At 58.1% G+C, this 18,294-nt stretch overlaps 2 protein-coding genes across 5 annotated transcripts; both read left to right on the top strand.

Moving 5' to 3' along the window:
- Window positions 1–2,888: 2,888 nt before the first annotated feature.
- On the top strand, window positions 2,889–6,753 carry CRYBA2 (crystallin beta A2). Of its 4 annotated transcripts, none has more exons than XM_034953853.3 (5): window positions 2,889–3,567; window positions 3,762–3,926; window positions 4,699–4,840; window positions 5,948–6,090; window positions 6,544–6,753. In XM_034953853.3, exons 2-5 carry the CDS (start codon window positions 3,766–3,768, stop codon window positions 6,689–6,691), a joined length of 594 nt encoding a protein of 197 aa, XP_034809744.1. In that variant the 5' UTR covers window positions 2,889–3,567; window positions 3,762–3,765; the 3' UTR covers window positions 6,692–6,753. The 4 variants fall into 4 exon arrangements, with proteins under 4 accessions (XP_034809744.1, XP_034809746.1, XP_034809745.1 ...); XM_034953855.3 differs by having other exon boundaries at window positions 2,907–3,320; window positions 6,544–6,748; XM_034953854.3 differs by having other exon boundaries at window positions 2,907–3,489; window positions 6,544–6,748.
- A 4,752-nt stretch (window positions 6,754–11,505) lies between these two features.
- FEV (FEV transcription factor, ETS family member) lies at window positions 11,506–16,094 on the top strand. Its single transcript, XM_034953852.3, has 3 exons — window positions 11,506–12,123; window positions 12,842–12,916; window positions 14,880–16,094. Exons 1-3 carry the CDS (start codon window positions 12,072–12,074, stop codon window positions 15,467–15,469), a joined length of 717 nt encoding a protein of 238 aa, XP_034809743.1. The 5' UTR covers window positions 11,506–12,071; the 3' UTR covers window positions 15,470–16,094.
- Window positions 16,095–18,294: the final 2,200 nt, after the last annotated feature.

Genomic DNA, 18,294 nt, shown 5'->3' with positions numbered 1-18,294 from the left:
GGGGTTATCGATCCCAGAGTCCTCTCCTGGCACAGTAGGCAGGGCTGCCTCGAAGCCCCTTCCCCTCAGTGGTTCTTCTCTTTGGTGATAACTGTGAGGCCTAAAGTCAGGAGGGGCCTGAGGGCGTTGGGGAACCCTGAGATGTTTAGAGGTCTTCTGGGCCAGTGACTATGGGTGGCGGTGGTGAGTATGCCCATTTCTGAGAGAGCTGGTCGCAGTTACTAGAACTAGAAGTCATGGGTGAGGGGGTGGGGGGGGGGTACCTCCATACCATTTCCACGGGGAGGGACAAGGTAGAGAAGGGGAGAGGCTGGCTGCCGCCAAGACCAGAGTTTCACACTGGAGGAGGAGTAGGGGCCCTTCTCACACACGGGGTCCACTCCCCAACTCCAAGCGGGACTCCTAATTCCAACCTGGACCTCGGCTGGACGGCCTCCCCGCTTTTCCTCCTCCCCTAACCCCGGAAAAGGCGCGACGCACCACTCCTGCAGAATGCCGCCGTGGGACCCACACGTGGAGCCCGACCCTCGAGAGTACGCCCAGCCCCCAGCCCCGCTCGGTGCACAGTGTCCAGTCTCCGACAGACACCCCCACACCCTCTGACCAACACTTGGCGCCCGCGTCAGGGACAGCGCAGACGCACAGCCTGACGCACTAGCCACCCGGGCCCGCGGCCCCTCCCGATCTGGACCTCCCCTTCCACCCCGCCCTCCGCGCCAGCTTTCGGGCCAGCGCGGCCTGCTCCTGCCCTCTGGTGGCCGAATCCAGAATTGTCGGATAGAGATGGGGGAAGGAGGGAAGGCGAGATCTGATTCTTCACCCCTCACCCCTGCCCGGGCTGGTGACACTGAAGGCAAAGACTGGGACACCAAGGGTCCAGAACTGGCTCGTGCCCCACTCTGTAGTTTGTATTCCCTCCTTGAGGTTTGTGTTTGTTCAAACCCCCGCTAGGTAGGGAATCAGGACACTGTTCTGACCTCACCCCCAGTCAAACCTGCCTGAGGTTGTCCCATCTCTGACCCATATCCTCCTCACTCGGACTCTACCGCCATGCCCAGTTCTAGGGCCCTGTACTGTTGGCACCCATCTTCACACACACTGCGAGCTCCAACAGTAACTCCTCACCAGGGAAAAGAGAGCCCAAGGGATCCTCTGTCTGCCCCCAGCGCCTGCTCTCAGCAACCCAGAACTTCAGAGGTGGGAGAGCAAGCTGCCAAGACCCCCCCCCAACTTCCATTGGAGAATTTTCTCTACACCCCTTTTCCCGTGGACATTTTGCCCACGCCTGACCACCTTGTTCGTTCACTCGTTCAAGAAGTTTTATTGAGTGCCTACTATGCATCCAGCACTGTGCTAGGTTTGAGGATAACAACTGAGAACAAAACACAGTCCCTGCCCCTTCAAATGGAGCTTACACTCTGGTAAGGGAGATGCTGCTACACCCATAAACACAAGATGAAAAAGATAACTTTACAGCGTGATAAATGCTAGAAAGAAAAAGGCTGATGTGATGGATGGAAGGGTGCCTAGAACAGCATCACCGAGGAGGTGACACAGGAGCCAGCCATGCCACGATCTTGTGACCAAGACACTCCAGGTAGCTGGAACAACAAATGCAAAGGCTCTGAGATGGGCTGAGCATGGAACACTGGGAAGAAGGCTTAGAAGGCAGGCTGGTGTGGCAAGGCTTCTGGGAGCTGGGGTGTCCGCAGCTGGCCTGTGAGCACTTTTTGGCACGGGAGCTTCAATGGACAGCGGCGGAGCACAGGCTTTGGCTTCCAAAGGTCTGAGCTCGATTCTTGCTCTGAAACTGGCTAGCCATGTGAGTTTGGACAAGGCCCTGCACCTCTTTGACCCTCCGCTTCCATAACCGTACACACAAACCTAACTCGCTGGACTGTTGTGAGGACCCATAAGGGAAGCATGTGACTCATGGAAGCAACAAAATATTAGCTCCCTTCTCACTCGCCCCTCTCACCTCTGCTGGAATATCCCCACCCCCACCTACCACCATTAAGGAAAACCTACAATTTTGCAAGAAGCCTTTGTGTCTCATTTGCTGTGGTTAGAAAATTCCACTGCAAGTGGTGAGGAAATTTCCTACCTGGAGCTACCCCTTGGGACTCCCAACCTTTTTGGAGCTCCCAACCTTTTCCTCTTCCCCCTCTACCTCCCCTTTTCTCTACACCCCCCACCCCCACCCCCACCGCCGCCTTTTCCCAGCTCACTCTGTCGCCCAGACTGGAGTGCAGTGGCTTGATTTCGGCTCACTGCAACCTCCACCTCCTGGGCTCGAGCAATTCTCCCATCTCAGGCTCCCAAGTAGCTGGGACTACAGGCGCATGCCAACACGCCCGGCTAATTTTTGTTTGTTTTTGCAGAGACGGGGTTTCACCATGTCGCCCAGGCTGGTCTCAAATTCCTGGGTTCAGGAGATCCTCCCACCCGGGCCTCCCAAAGTGCTGGGATCACAGGCGTGAACCACTGCGCCCGGCCCTGGGAGATTTCTTAGCTGTGACCCCTGCACCACATTCCAAAGCCCTCTGGGCCTCCACTTCTTCATCTGCGAAATGCAGGACAATAACAGTATCTTCCTAGCAGGTCAGTGTTAGAATTGATGGAGTTCACGCACCCGAAAGCCTGAGCAGAGAACTCGGCCTGAACAAAGCGCTTCATCCTCAGGGGCTAACTCTCAGGCAGACGTCGAGGCTGGAACCCTTACAGCCTGGAGCTTTGTGGGAGACCCGCAGCGGCACCGGTTGAGCCGAGCTAAAGCCCAACATTCTTCCTACCTCCCGCGGCGAGCCACTCCCTGGGGGGCTATTATACCTAAACACTGAGTAAACCGCGCGGCCCTCGGGGCGGTCGTTTCCAGCGCCCGGCGCCGCCGCGTGGCGAGTCCTGACCACCGCCTCCTCTCCTTCCCGGGCCCGAGGACACCCCGGGGGCATGGCGCAGGATCTGGGAACGCACGCTTGGGAGGAAAGGGGCCGCGATGGACCGATCCCCCAGGAAAAAGAGGACTGAGCACATGAAGCGAATCCTTTGGGCAGAGCCTTCTCTACCTCCGCCTTAGCATCGCCCAAAAGAGAGGCCTGGACTAGGGCCGAGGAAGGCTGGCGATTAGACTCTGGGAAGAACTTCCGCTCAGCGAGTCAGCAGCGCGGTCTTAGCCCGAGGCCCCGGGGAGGCCAGGTCCCTTCGTCCCCGAGGGCCGGGACAGGGAGGGCGCGTTCTGCCCCGAGGCCTGGCGTGCCCTGCCTGGCTCAGGCTGGAAAGAAAGAAAGCGCGGAGTCAGCCTGGGCTGCGGCGGGCGCGGGGTGCGCGCCTCAGCACTTTCTGTTGTCTTCCCCGCGGGCTGGGGCCACAGCGGCGGCTGCGGGAGAGGCCTCGGCTCCCCAGCGGAGACCAGAGCCGACCGCAGCCTGCCTGCTGACTCAGCGACCCCACCCCCGAGGGAAAGGGTGCGGGCAGGGGGACAAGGCCCAGGTATAAAGCTCGGCCCGCCCGGCCGCGCGCAGCCTCGCAGCCCATCCATTTCCCTCGCGTGCCGCGCTCACCCACCCGGTGAATGCCCGCTGCTGGGGTGGGGAAGGGAGGGGAGCACGGGAAGACTGCGAGCCCCTGGCAGCCGGGTCCAGAGCTAGGCCGGGTCCAGCCCCCGCGTTCTTCATCCGCTACCCAGGTTGGGCAGGCTGTGTGTGGCTCGAAACGGGGCTCTTGAGACGCTGAGCGCGTGGTTCCACCCTTCCTGTCCGCAGCGGCATGAGCAGCGCCACCGCGCCGGGCCCGGCGCTCGCTAGCCTCACGCTCTGGGACGAGGAGGACTTCCAGGGCCGTCGCTGTCGGCTGCTAAGCGACTGTGCGAACGTCTGCGAGCGCGGAGGCCTGCCCAGGGTGCGCTCGGTCAAGGTGGAAAACGGCGTGTGAGTGATTGCCTGGCCGCGGCTGGGCTGGGTTGAGGGGCACTGGGCTCCACCGGCCTAGGCTCAGAGCCTCAGCCCCCTGTCCTGTGAGCCCTGGAGAGACCTGCCAACATGGGAAACCCCATAGCCTCCCCAAAATTCCCCACCCATCGCAAGATAAATCATGGGAAACTGTGTATTTTTGTGCTAGCTAAAGAGACACAGGCGAGAAGCGACCCCTTGAGGGTCCCTATGGGACCCCACCGTGAAGGGGTTTCTAGTGTACTTACACCCTTCCCAGAGTTTTTCTCTGTGCAAAATTAGAAGGCTCTGCACTTGGCTTAACAAAAGAAACCCAATCCCTTTCCCTGGCCCCACCCTGGTCTCCCAGAGCCCAGCTTTTCCCACCCTGCCGCCCCCTATCCCTGCCCCAGCTGAGGTCCCAGTTTCCGCTATGATATTCAGGAGGGGTCCTCCAATGTGTCCCCATGCAAAGGCCTAAACCCTTGAGGCAGGAGCACTGGGTCGGGAGATCTTCATAACCAGGAAAACTCTTTCCCAACCTGGGGTCCTTGAGGGGGAAGCCTGGGCGCCTCAAACCCCAGAAAGCAGCAGGTTTTGGACCTTTAGTTCCGAGAGGGGCTGGATTGTCATACAATGGGGGTGTCAGGGGAAGAGTTTGGGGTTGGAGAAAAACATTGTGCTTCTCAGTCTTTTCAATCATGGCCGGCAAGGGGGAGGGCAGAGAGGGTGCGGCTGGGGCAGATACCTCCCAGCTCTTCTCCTTTTCCAGTTGGGTGGCCTTTGAGTACCCCGACTTCCAGGGACAGCAGTTCATTCTGGAGAAGGGAGACTATCCTCGCTGGAGCGCCTGGAGTGGCAGCAGCAGCCACAACAGCAACCAGCTGCTGTCCTTCCGGCCAGTGCTCTGCGCGGTGAGCACAGCCCACTTCTCCTCCCCTGCCTCCTAGCTCCAGGCCCTGGCCTCACCATGGCACCTAGAAAGGCTGTTCAAGCCCTGCATGGGGGGTGTGTAAACAAACTCCGAGATGGGTGGTAGTAGCATTATTTCTCAGAATCAGAAGGGTGTCTTCAAGACAGTTGGGATTGTGGGCGTAGGCCCGGAGCCCAGAAATCATCACCACGGACAGCGCTGAGGCCATCCCAGTCCTGAGCGCCCAGGGTTCCCCCACATTCCATCGTCCACACGTGTGAGTGAGTGCCTCTGTCGTCACACAGCCATGTGAGGTCAGGGTGACTGCTGTTAGCCCCATACACAGGTGTGGAAACGGGGCTCAAAGGGACAAAGTGGCTTGCCCAGGGTCACTGAAAAGAGTCAGTCTCAGTGTGTTTGTGTGTGTGTTATTGTGTGTGTAAGCGTGTTGTTAATGAATCAAATACACCGAAAGAGAGGACCTCATTTTCCATTTGTGCCGACCTGGTTACTAGTAGGGCTGGGAAGTGGAGAGCAGAGGACCCAGCCCAGGCCAGCCCAATTCTTCTGTTCCAAGAGGCTGAAGAACCCTGCAGTGGGAAGGCCGGAGCCAAGATGCAATCAGTATTGATGCCCTGACATGTCTATTCTGATTCTACCACCCAGTACCTCTTAGCTGGGCACTAATCTGTGAGAGGCTGTGCGAAGGGGCTGGGCAAGGGATTGGGTAGTTAGTCAATGAGGACCTCAGGGAACTGTTTTGGTGAATGGGACAGATTTCTCTAAGGACCTCTGATTTTTCTCCTGCAAAATGGGCCCATGTCACAAGATGCTCTCTAGTCCTGACCTGAAAGGGTCTCTGGAAATCCTATCCCCCAATCACCTCCTTATCTCAAAGTCATGGGAGGGGCCAGGTTTGGGGGAGCCTCTGAGCGATCCATTTCCCAGACTGCCAGGGAGCTGATGGGGTGAGCTCTGGGAGTGCCTGTGGGTCCTAGACAGCTTCACAGCTTGTGTGGTGCAGTGGGTGGGGGAAGTGAGGCAGATGATGTATCCGTTAACCCTTTGGAAGCCCTGATCTTTCTGTCCTGACCTTGCTGTGCCTCAGAACCACAATGACAGCCGTGTGACACTGTTTGAGGGGGACAACTTCCAAGGCTGCAAGTTTGACCTCGTTGATGACTACCCATCCCTGCCCTCCATGGGCTGGGCCAGCAAGGATGTGGGTTCCCTCAAAGTCAGCTCCGGAGCGTGAGTTCTAGAACTGGAACCAGGGAGACAGAAGAGCAGGGAGGCAATGGGGACCAAGGAAGAGGGTGGAGAAAAGCGATGTGGAGAGGGCGCTAAGAGAGATATTGGGGACTTGGAGGCAAGGGGAGGTGAGATGATGGAGTCAGACTGGAAGGGAGGAAATGTGGAGGTCCTAGGAGAATGGGGGGCAGCGGGCAATATGGGCACAGATGAAGGGCTGGAAAACCTGAGGGGGTGGAGGAAATAGGGGGTGGATATAGAAGACTGGATGAGAACAGTGATAGAAAGACTGGAAGCAGTGGGCAGGGGAGGGAGAGAGCCACGTAGAGAAAGTTGAAGCAATGATTTTGGAATTGGGGGTTGGGAGCTACAAAAGGGGGGCTGCTGGTGGAGAACATAGGGTGGGGGTGGGGTCAGAGCTTACTCCCCGCCTCTGTACCCTCACTGGCCTAGGTGGGTGGCCTACCAGTACCCAGGCTACCGAGGCTACCAGTATGTGTTGGAGCGGGACCGGCACAGCGGAGAGTTCTGTACTTACAGTGAGCTCGGCACACAGGCCCACACTGGGCAGCTGCAGTCCATCCGGAGAGTCCAGCACTAGGCTCCATGGCCCCAGACACCTTCCCTGAGGACACTCAATAAAGGTTCCTGAATCTTCCTGCCCCTCTTGCCTCCTTGGTGTCTTGCTTTGTGATCTCCATCCTCATCTTTCTGAAGGTCCCTCCCTGCCAAGCTGACCCTCCCCACAGTCTCCAGCATCCTTGGCTACGAAGCGTAAGCTGGCTGAGGTTGTGTGTGGGTAGGCTCTGGTGGGGCTGACAGCAAAGTGCTGGTAAGAATCTTAGCAATTCTGGCTGGGCGCAGTGGCTCATTCCTGCAATCCCAGCACTTTGGGAGGCCGAGACAGGTGGCTCACAAGGTCAAGAGATTGAAACCATCCTGGTCAACATGGTGAAACCCCGTCTCTACTAAAAATACCAAAATTAGCTGGGTGTGGTGGTGCACACCCGTAATCCCAGCTACTTGGGAGGCTGAGGCAGGAGAATTGCTTGAACTTGGGAGGCGGAGGCTGCAGTGAGCCGAGATCGTGCCACTGCACTCCAGCCTGGCGACAGAGCAAGACTCCGAAACAAACAAACAAACAAACAAAAACAACAACAACAAAAAAAACCTTAGCAATTCTGTTAAATGGCACCAGTCCCAAACCTCTCCTTGGTAAGGTCCACCACTATGGGCCCAGGGTACTGCTAGCTCAGATGGCACCTTTGCCACCTTGTGGGTGGGGTGGACACACCCCAGCAACAGGGCTCATAGCTGGATTGCAGCTTCCACACATCTCCTGGCCCAGGTACCATCATGCAGGGCAGAACTTCCTTACCATGCACTGAAGTTCTGGGCTTCCTCTGTAACCCCAGAGCATTTTCAACCTTTATCTTCACCCAGTTCCCTGCCCAGTCAGGGAAGCCTGAGCCTCCTGCGTTGTCCCATTTCCTCCATTCGCAGGAGGGGAGTTAGTGGGAAACCCCACTGCTTCCCAGGGCCTTCAAAGGGGGGACTTCCACCCTCTGAGCCCAGCCCCCAGACCCTTTGAACAATGACAATCCCTTGCAGTGGTGTTGAACTCCAGCATTTACAAAGCATCTTCGTAGCCCCGCTCTCAGCTGCTCCATACCACCCCCTCTTCACTCTTCCTTTCCCTCCCTACCCTTCAGAAAACTGGTGAGCTGTAGAAGTCACCCCTCAGTTGCTAAGCCTGGGTTCTGGGCAAGTGGCAGGTGCCCATAGGCATGGCAGGGCTGAGTATGGTGGCAGCCATTAGAGCCTCTGGCACTAGTATGGGTTTTTTCCCAGTTCCCTCTTCGGTCCAGTTGGTGATGCCCCCCAACCCCCACACAGACAGAGCCTCTCAAGATTCTTGGGACTGCCTTCATCCTGTCCTTCAGGGATTCTTGTGTTTTCAAGTCCCCAGTGGACCTATCAGTGGGGAAGGGTGGCTCTAATTATTGCCCCAGGCCAGGCAGGGCAGGACAATGCCAGGGAGCAGTCAGACTTGGGCCTGAAATCCCCAGAGGTTCAGCTGTGCAAAGTCAGGCAGCTGCTCCTTTGGGAAGAGCTCTGGACCATAAGTCAGAACACCTGGGACCCAATTCCCTCACCTTGTAAACTGGGGCTATTGGCCACTGTCCTGCCTGTCTCACAGGGGCTGTTGGGAGGATTCCATGAGAAACCCCTGCAAATGTTTGTGGTGTTATGGAAAAGCACTGGGGTAGTCAATGTAGGGACCTCCTTCCCCTACCTCCCCACTATGGATCCTAGGGTTGGGTCAGGGAACCAAGGGAGTGAGCTTTGGGTGGCGTATAAATTTTGCTTTACACTCGAATGGGCTCTAGAGTCCATGGCCCTTGTTGCATTCAATCCTCCTAATACTCTCCAATTTCATCTATTTTACCAAACTGGGGGTCCAAGGAGAAGCTTTGATGACATCACCCACTTAATTGGTGGCAAAACCAGGATTTGAACACAGAGTTCTTGGCCCTAAATCCAGGCTGTTAGGTGGAGGCTGAACTGAGCTGTGGCTAAAAGCCACAGGCCTCAGCAGAGCCCCAAACTTCTGTGGGCCCCAGAGGAACCTAGGGTTCCTGGCTGGTCATGGGCACCTCCCCATCCCCTTGTGGAATGGCAATATTTACAATAGCTACATGTATAGAATCTGTTCTAAGCCCTTCACATGTGTTATCTCATATAAACCTCATCATTCTGTATGGCAGGTACTATCATACCCATTTTATTTTTATTTATTTTTATTTTTATTTTGAGACGGAGTCTCGCTCTGTTGCCCAGGATGGAGTGCGTTGGCACGATCTCAGCTCATTGCAACCTCCACCTCCTGGGTTCAAGCAATTCTTCCACCTCAGCCCCTGAGTAACTGGGATTACAGGCACCTGCCATCATGCCAGGCTAATTTTTGTATTTTTGTAGAGATGGGGTTTCACCTTGTTGGCCAGGCTGGTCTTGAACTCCTGACCTCAGGTGATCCACCCTCCTTGGCCTCCCAAAGTGCTGGGATTACAGGCATGAGCCACTGCGCTGGCCCATACCCATTTTACAAATGAGGAGATGCAAGTACAGTACAGAGGCTATGTTACTTCCCCCAAAGTCACATAACCAGGAAATGGGAGAGTCAGGAGTTGAAACTAGAACCCAGGCAAACTGGCTTCAGAGCCCAGCAGGCCACTTCCCCACTGCTTGCTTTGGGGAGCAGGCAATGAGCAAAGGGAGATCTGGAATCTGCCCTTGACTGAGCTGCTCTCCCTACAGGGGTATCTGTGGTTGCTGGGAAGAATCAGCAAGATGGCTTCAGGAACTAGAAGTATGACTCTGAACTGGACTCAGGTCTCTGGGTCTCCGTTTCCCCATCTGTGCAATGCAGAAGTCAGGGGAGCTAATATTTGCTGCAGCCTTTGCCAGCATGGACCTTCTAGGTTTTCTGGACCTAGAGGTCATGTTCTGCTCCCTACATCCATCTACAGCTAAGGAGTGGGGGTCGCAGAGGCAGTCTAAACTCGAATGCTTTCACCTTCTGGTCCTCCATTCATTCTGGGCAGGCTGGCCATCTGCAGAACCACATGGCACCAGCGCTCAGCAGGGTAGGAAGGGGATGAAGGGGAAACTGCCAAGGACTCTCCTGTTGGCTTCCCTAGCTGTACTTGTAGAAGGAGAGGATGGAGAAGATCAAGACTCAGGTGGGTGGAGATGACTGCCCCCCATGCACACATTTCCTGGTGCTCCACCCCCTCAGCAAATGACTTCTGGGTAAGACTGAGGGATAAAGCCTGTACTGTTGATCCTTGCCCAGCTCACAGCTGGGATATTTGGGTAGACCTCACTAGGACCCTCTCCTTTACACCTTAGCCTCCCACTGAGAGCATTAAGTGGGCGAATTTTGATGCCTCCCAGCTTTCCCAGCTCTTACCTCCTGCCCCTGGCTATTTTCTGTTCTTACCTCCTGCTCCTTGTTTTCTGTCCATAGTGGGTGGGGGAAGCAGAAAGAGGAATGAGAAGGAGAGGGATTGGGATCTTGACCCCAACTTCAAGGCCCTCACCTTCTGCGGAGCCCTGAGTTTGGTCCACAGGGAACATTCCAACCTCTAGTCTTTGCTCCCACCAGATTCCAGGTCCACATCCTGAAGGCTTCATCCCTGTCCCAGTAGGATCCTCCCAGGTCCTGGGATCCCTCTTTTTCCCTCCACACTCTGCCTCCCACTCTTCTCCCTGGCTCCTTTGCACCCTCCACGAGCAAAGATGAACACTCCAGAAGTTGCAGCAAATGAGGGTGAACATGGGCCCTGTAGAACCCCAGAAGTAGGAGTTTCCAGCCATCCTCAATCAGGCATCCCAGGACCAGGCACTTAGCAGGAGACCTGCCCATTCCCAGGCCTCCTCCACCCCTGGGCTCAAGCAATGAGAGAGGACTTTGAGAATACCAGTTTTGACAGTACCCGTTCCATACTGCAAGGCTGCAGAAGGTGGGCTTCTGGGCTGGAGCCTCATCTTCAGCCAGCATCCTCCTTAGCCTGCCTCTCCAGAGCCAGGAAGCCCCATAGGTACCCAGAGAGACTCCAGGCCACTTGGGAACCACATCAACATCTTTGCATGAGTTAGAAATAGGAATCCTTTTCTTGGAGTGGATTCCAGCCTTGTACAGTGCACAACCCTGTCTTAACCCCTCCACCTCTCCAGCCTCGTTCAGGGATAGCCAGAATGGGAGTAGTGGTGAGGGTGGGTGGCAGACTGGGAGGACAGGGGATGGGGAAGGATGGGAGTGGAATAGTTGCACAGGGAAGTAGCAGGGGGCTCAGGAACCCATCAGGGAAAGCCAGGACAGATTCTCAACATCTTTAGAGGCCTTCAGCAGTCCAGGCCACTACTAATTTGTGGGGACTGAATGAATGAGAAAAGGAAGGGAGGGAGAAGGATGAGAGGGAGAGAGAAGGCTGGAGGGGAAATGAGAGTCGGAGAGAAAAGCCTAGAATAGCCGGTAAAGAGAGACCTAGAAGGGGGCGGGGAGGACGGAAGAGGGGGCCACCCATCATAAGTTGCCAGGAGAGATGGCCCAGCACCAGGCCTGAGGCTTGGGGGCCCTAGAAAGGCAGGAAACGGGCCAAAGCAAGAAGGAGATAGGGAAGGGGTTCGGGTCTCTAGGGAAGAGCAGAGAGTGGGAGAAGAGGAGGAGGGAGCGGGGGTGCGGGCAGAGATAAAGGGAGCAACGGCTGCAGGGCCGGGCGCGCAGCGACAGGCGAGAGGGAGGGAAGCGGAAATTTAAAAGTGAAGATGCAGATAACGCAGCCTGGAGACGGGAACCCGGGTGGGGATAGAGGGAGGGAGGGGGAGGAGAGTGAGCGGCGAGTGGAGCGGGAGCCGACTGGAAGAAGGGCACTAGGGAGGGGGCTGTGGCTGCTGGGGTCCGAGGTGGGGCCGGGTACACCAGCCCCATCACTGTTTGCAGAGAGTCAGGGAGGCGGAAAAGACACGCGCTCTAGGCTCCCATCAGGGCACATGGCCCGGGCCCATCCCCCGCGCGTCTCCCCGGCTGCGGGGCGCGGGGGGCTGCCGTGTGCGCTTGGCTGTGGCGCGGCGCGTTGGAGACTTTATTGCGATGGGACGATAAGAGGGGCGGGGGCGGGGTCCTGGGGGCCGAGGCGGCAGCGCTTTAATTAAAACGGAAATTGCGGCCCCTGGCCGCGCGGGGGCCGGAGGGTTCCAAGCGGCCCCTTAGCTGGAAGCGTTTCTCCAGGACCCCCCCGCAACCCCCGCCACGCCCGGGCTGCCCCCTCCCGCCAGGCCCTGCCGGACCCGGCGCCGTCTTCTCCTCCTTGTCACCCGCGGTCGCTTCGGGCGGGGATCGGTGCCACCGAGCGCAAAGCCTGCCTCGCCCCCCTTCCCCGTCCCCCCCATCTCCCACCGCCCAGTCCCCGGCGGCGATGAGACAGAGCGGCGCCTCCCAGCCCCTGCTGATCAACATGTACCTGCCAGGTACCAGGGACCAGCCGGAGGCTGGTGGCACCGGAACCTGGGGCGGGAAGTCTAGGCTCAGGCATGGGAAGAGAGTGCTGGGGTCCAGGGGAAGGAGAAGTGTCCGGAGATTCGGGTTGCATGGAGGGCCGATTGTAATTCAGGGCACTGGGGAGACCTAAAGGCAGATAGAGAGCTCTGGGTTTCAGTGCAGGGTCTAGAGGAGTTGAAATGAGCAGATTGGGAGCCTGGGGGCCAAGAGCCGGGACTCAGGGACCCGAAAGAGCCTGAGAGGGGAAGCAGGGGTCTCTGGCGTGGTGGAGTACTCTGTGGCCGAGCCGTACCAGAAGGCTGTGGTCCGCGGGCGTCGCCCCTGCGCTCTCACGGCTCCTCACCTTGCTGCTAAGAGCTTCAGGCCGGCCCTCCAGGCACCCTCCTCTTCTCTCCGCGCTCCAGCTCGGCTGGCGCAGTTCCCCGCTCGGCTTTATAAGGCTCCAGCCGGCCCCTTCGGAAAGCGGATTTCCTTTTTCCTGGACGCGTTTCCTGACTTGGGCTCTATGGAGGGGCTCCGCGCAGCGCGCCTGGACCAGGCTCCGGGAGGAGGAGCCGGGTGGCCCGGGCGCCCAGCCTCGCGCCTGGGGACCACAGCACCCGCCTTGAGCCTTGGCCCGGGGCCCTTTTGTCAAGCCCACAACTTCCGCCCGGGGTTCTCCTGATTCTTTTCTTCTGCTGCTTGCAGATCCCGTCGGAGACGGTCTCTTCAAGGACGGGAAGAACCCGAGCTGGGGGCCGCTGAGCCCCGCGGTTCAGAAAGGTGAGATGGCCGGCGCGCTGGGCGGCGGAGGCGAGGTTGGTTGGGGTCAGGGCACAGGCGGACAGTAGGTGGGAGCAGTGTGGACCCAGGGTTCACACTGAAGCCCGGAGTCCTGGCCTGATTGTGGGGAGGCCTTGGGAAGACAGTCACTTGGTTTTTGGCTCCTGCATCTCCTGAGCACCAGGAAAAGAGTTGCAGGCCAAGGCAGATGGAGAGGATCCCAGCCCCAGGCCCTTTTGCTGCTGTGTATGGTTTTCCAGGCTTTGGGGCAGGGGCTGGGACACTTAGCGTCCTTTCCCTGCTGGCAGTAGGAGCTCAAGGCCGCAGCACCAGCCGGCAATGGAACCGGGGGAATTACTCCCCAAACACAGCGGGCTTCCCAATCACTAGATCCTGGCTACTGCCACCTGCTTCACCCTCCGGCGCTGACTCACGCCGGCTGATCTCTGCTGGCCAGCTCTGCCAGACGATTGCAATTGATTTCCAGGTTCACCACCAGCGCTCCACGGGTAGTCGCTAAATTACCCTTTTGACGGCTGGCTCTTCAAGCAGCGTCTCCCCACAGTCCCCATCTCAGTCGTTACCCTAGATCTCACCAAGAGACAGAAACCACAAAAACGAGGTTGGCGACTCTTTTATCCAGAAGGAAACTATGCCCAACAGGAACGGTCATCCAAGCCGCTGAGGTTGCTCCGCCTTTGGTGCCAGGTGCACCTTTGTACCCAAACCTTCCCTTGCTTCTGACCCTAAAACTTAACTCTGGGGACCAGAAACCAGGAAGCTCTTTGCTGGGCTGGCTTGAAGGGATTGGGATTGAAATTATGGGGGAGGGTAGCGTCTGGATTCTAAGCCAGTGGCTGAAAAAGTAAGAGGGGTTCAAAAGACTACATTTGAGGCAGTAAGCAGACCACTTTGAGGAAAATCCGTTTTATTCTAAAAGGGAGTGGGGGTAATTGTATCGGGATTTTTCTCTGCCTGTCTGCTTGAGGCTCCAAGACAGGGGAACAGGAATTCTGGGACCCCACTCTCTAACCACTCGCATATCCTGGAAAAACCTCCTTGCTGCCTCCAGCAACCGAATTCGGAGGGAGATCACACAAAGACAGGAGGAGGTTGGTAGCCAAGCACAACAGCTGCTCGGTCCGTTCCCCTCCTCAGAGTTGTTCATCAGGCCCCGAGAACGATGGCACCTTCGTAGGCAGGGAATCCCGCCTGTTCCGAAAATAAGAGGCCAAATTCTCAGGGCCAGCGCAGAGGGCCTGATAGAGGCTAGGATAGTGAGCCCATGAGAGCTTGCCCCTCCTGTCACGTATAGGGGGCCACTGTTCCTACTCCTGTCGGATGTGGTGTCCCAGGGGAGCCAGCCACCACTCCACCTCAGGAGTAGCCTGTCCAACTACGTCTTTGGGGACTCGGGACTAGCTGGGCCTTGTCCAGCAGTGGTTGGGGTCGTCCTGCTGCACGCCTGTCCCTTCCCACCCCTGGATGTGGTCCAGCTGGGATGGGGCAGTCCAATCATTCTGCCCAAGGCCGCCCTGTACGGTTGTGCGGCTTTTCCCTAAATAAGGGCGCCCGGCTGAGATGGAGAGTGGCGGCGGATATCTGTCCTTGCTCGCCTTGGAAAGCCAAGTGCCTTGGTGCGCCGCTGCGCTCACGTGGGGGAGGCAATGTTTCCCCTTCCCCCCAACCCCCAAGTTCCACAAAACCGTGCATCCGGAAAGCTACGTGCTCTTCAGTGGAAGCCGCATTTCCATTGTGCAAAAGCGCGGTAAAGGCTACAGACCACTCTGCTGATCAGCCCCTCCCGGGCCGGCCTCTCCCGCCGAAAGCAGCTGCAGTTTGACTTGCACTTTTCCTCCCCCAGTGCCGGTTCCTGCCGGGGTGGGTCGGTTTCCCGCCAGCACTCTTCCCCAGTTCCCGCCTCCCCGCTCCCGCCTGTGGCTGACCGCCCCCCTCCCCACAGGCAGCGGACAGATCCAGCTGTGGCAGTTTCTGCTGGAGCTGCTGGCTGACCGCGCGAACGCCGGCTGCATCGCGTGGGAGGGCGGTCACGGCGAGTTCAAGCTCACGGACCCGGACGAGGTGGCGCGGCGGTGGGGCGAGCGCAAGAGCAAGCCCAACATGAACTACGACAAGCTGAGCCGCGCCCTGCGCTACTACTACGACAAGAACATCATGAGCAAGGTGCATGGCAAGCGCTACGCCTACCGCTTCGACTTCCAGGGCCTGGCACAGGCCTGCCAGCCGCCGCCCGCGCACGCCCATGCCGCCGCCGCAGCTGCTGCCGCCGCCGCGGCCGCCCAGGACGGCGCGCTCTACAAGCTGCCCGCCGGCCTCGCCCCGCTGCCCTTCCCTGGCCTCTCCAAACTCAACCTCATGGCCGCCTCGGCCGGGGTCGCGCCCGCCGGCTTCTCCTACTGGCCGGGCCCGGGCCCCGCCGCCACCGCTGCCGCCGCCACCGCCGCGCTCTACCCCAGTCCCAGCTTGCAGCCCCCGCCCGGGCCCTTCGGGGCCGTGGCCGCAGCCTCGCACTTGGGGGGCCATTACCACTAGACGGGGCGGTCGGGTGCCTGCGGCGTCGCCCGCACGCCTAGAGTCTCGCCCGATCCCATCTGCATCCCGGGGAGGGCCCGGGAGCCTCCGTCAACCGTCCTCTAATCCAGAGTTTACTCCACCTGCCGCACTTAGCAGGGGGACGGGACCGGAGCTCCCTCAATCCTTGTCTGGTACTAGATTTGCTCCTGTCCCACCCCGCAGTCCCCTGAGGAGGGCGATGTGCGCCCTCTTTCACTTTTTTTCTTCTAGGTCTCCAGGTCCCGGAGGGGATTTGTGGACCTCTCTTGTCTCCCCACCACTCCAGTGCATTTCCGCCTGGCTCCTAGAAGCCCCATTCAATATCACTTCTCTTTAACGAGTGCCAAATCTTTTCCCACTTTTGCTCTTCCCCAAGGAACTGCTCCCACCTCAGCACGTGGAGGCCTCTCACGGTCCTCCTTCCTGGGACCTGAGCAGGTTTGGTGAAAGCCACCGTCCTCCGTGACACACGGCCCCCTTCCTCCTGTCCCCACACTCCCAGGAGAAACTCCCAGTGTGTTTCTGACCCTTTCAGCCCCATTAAAGCTCCTGAGCTCTCCGCTGCCTCTTCTCTCTCTGTTCTTTGCTGCGCCAGAACCCGTGGTTAGGGGAAAGCAGGGAGAGGCTCATCTCGGGCCTGAGCAGAGAACTGCCAAGGAAAACGTCCCGAGAAGGAGGGTGGCGCGGGCTTGGGCGCCGCCCGCAGGCAGCGAGAGGCCTGGTTGGTGGGCTCAGCCCGAGGGAGTCGCCTTGCCTCATACCCACCCTGCCAGGCGACCCCAGCTCACCTCACTCCCGTCCAGTTGCCCTTCACCCCACTCTATCCCTACTTCCGTCCCAGCAGACACCTGCACCCCACCCTCCCCATCTCACTCACCCTTCCACCCACCCCTCACCCCACCCCATCCCAATAGGCACCCAACCCCCACTCCCACCCCACCCAACCCTCCCCATCTCACCCACCCTTCCACCCGCCCCTCACCCCACCCCATCCTAACAGGCACCCACATCACATCTTCCCCCTCTCACCCATCCTTCCACCCTCCCCTCACCCCATCTTATCCCAATAGGCACGCGCACCCCACCCCCTCATCTCACCCATCCTTCCACCCGCCCCTCACCCCACCCCATCCTAATAGGCACCCACATCACATCTTCCCCGTCTCGCCCATCCTTTCACCCGCCCCTCACCTCATCCCAACCTTCATCCCTCCTGGCTGAGCTTCACCCCACCTCAGCCTTCCCTCAGCCACTCTATTTCATCCCCTTCCCCAACCACCCTCCCCTCCTCATCCTACTCTCACTTAGACTTTCTCTCCCTATCCTTCACAAACCGTCCCCTCCCCCCAACATCTGTCGCCGTCTTTCTTCTGCTCGGCCTCCTCATTTGCAGAAGAAGGGGTCTCTCTCCCACCCGGCTCCTGCGCTAGCGGCTCGCAGCCTCCCCTCCGAGTCTAGCTCCTGCACCTCCTTCTCGCGGGCGGTGCGCGCCCTCTGCTGGTCGGAGGAGGGTACGCTGGGGAGAGCTTTGCACCTAAGCCGGGGAGGATTTTGTGCACCGCGCAGTGCAAACCGCACGTGCCTGGCCAGACTGAGGACTGCAGGACCCAGTCGTCTCCAGGTCTCCTTTGGCCTTCAGAGAGGAGGGTGAAAAGGGGAACGCTGCATCCCAGGTCTGACCTCTGGAAGCCTGGGAAGCGGGTCGAGTGGATTATTCTCCTGGCTGGGCCCCTTTCCTCACCACCTAGAGGCCCTTCTGAATACTGCGCCCTCCCACCAGGGCCACTGCCCTTAAGTTCTATTCGTTTTTAAACGCCTTCGCTTAGAGGAAAACAACACTGGGGAAGGTGCCTAAAGGGACAGTCCCCAACCTCAAGGCAACTGCTCCTCAAGGCAAGCCCCTGGCTCTCCTTTCCCCCTCTGTCCTGGCTGTTCTTTTCCACGCGCACACCTCTTCTTGGGCACAGGAAGGGGCAATGCAGGCGGGAGGCTGAGCAGTTGGGGGTGTGGGGTGGGCCTGACGCCCCTTCCCAAAGAATTTAGCCAGGGAAAGAGTCTTTATTCATTTTCATTTTATTTTTCGCTTTATTTTTTCTAGTTTTCCAAAGAACACACACTCAGCATAGAAAATTTGGAAACACACACCTAAGGCCTCCATGAACTATTGGTTGGATGAAGCGTGTAAAGACGCATGAAGGGGCCAGGCGCGGTGGCTCACGCCTGTAATCTCAGCACTTTGGGAGGCCGAGGCAGGCGGATCAGGAGGTCAAGAGATAGAGACCCTCCTGGCTAACACGGTGAAACCCCGTCTCTACTAAGAATACAAAAAATTAGCCGAGCGTGGTGGCGGGCGCCTGTAGTCCCAGCTACTTGGGAGGCTGAGGCAGGAGAATCGCTTGAACCGGGAGGCAGAGTTTGCAGTGAGCCGAGATCGCACCACTGCACTCCAGCCTGGGCGACAGAGCAAGATTCCATCAAAAATAAATAAATAAATAAATAAAAAGCCAAACCTATAGTTCTGTTACACAGACGCCACTGTTACTATTGATAATTTTTTGTCAAAATCCTCCCTTCCTCCCTTTCTTTTCTCAATGCCTTTTATTTATTTATTTTTTTTGAGGCAGTGTCTCTCTCTGTTGCCCAGGCTGCCAGGCCGAGTGCAGTGGTGGGATTTCAGCTCACTGCAACCTCCGCCTCTCGGACTGAAGTGATCCTTCCACTTCAGCTTCCCGAGAAACTGAGACTACAGGCCTGTGCCACCATCCCCGGCTAATTTTTGTGTGTTTTGCAGAGGGGACGGGGTT

The sequence above is a fragment of the Pan paniscus genome, chromosome 13, assembly GCF_029289425.2.
Source record: "Pan paniscus chromosome 13, NHGRI_mPanPan1-v2.0_pri, whole genome shotgun sequence".
Lineage (NCBI taxonomy): Eukaryota > Metazoa > Chordata > Mammalia > Primates > Hominidae > Pan > Pan paniscus.
The sequence above is the reverse complement of the archived record's forward strand: the minus strand, read 5'-3'. Positions and strand labels throughout refer to the sequence as shown.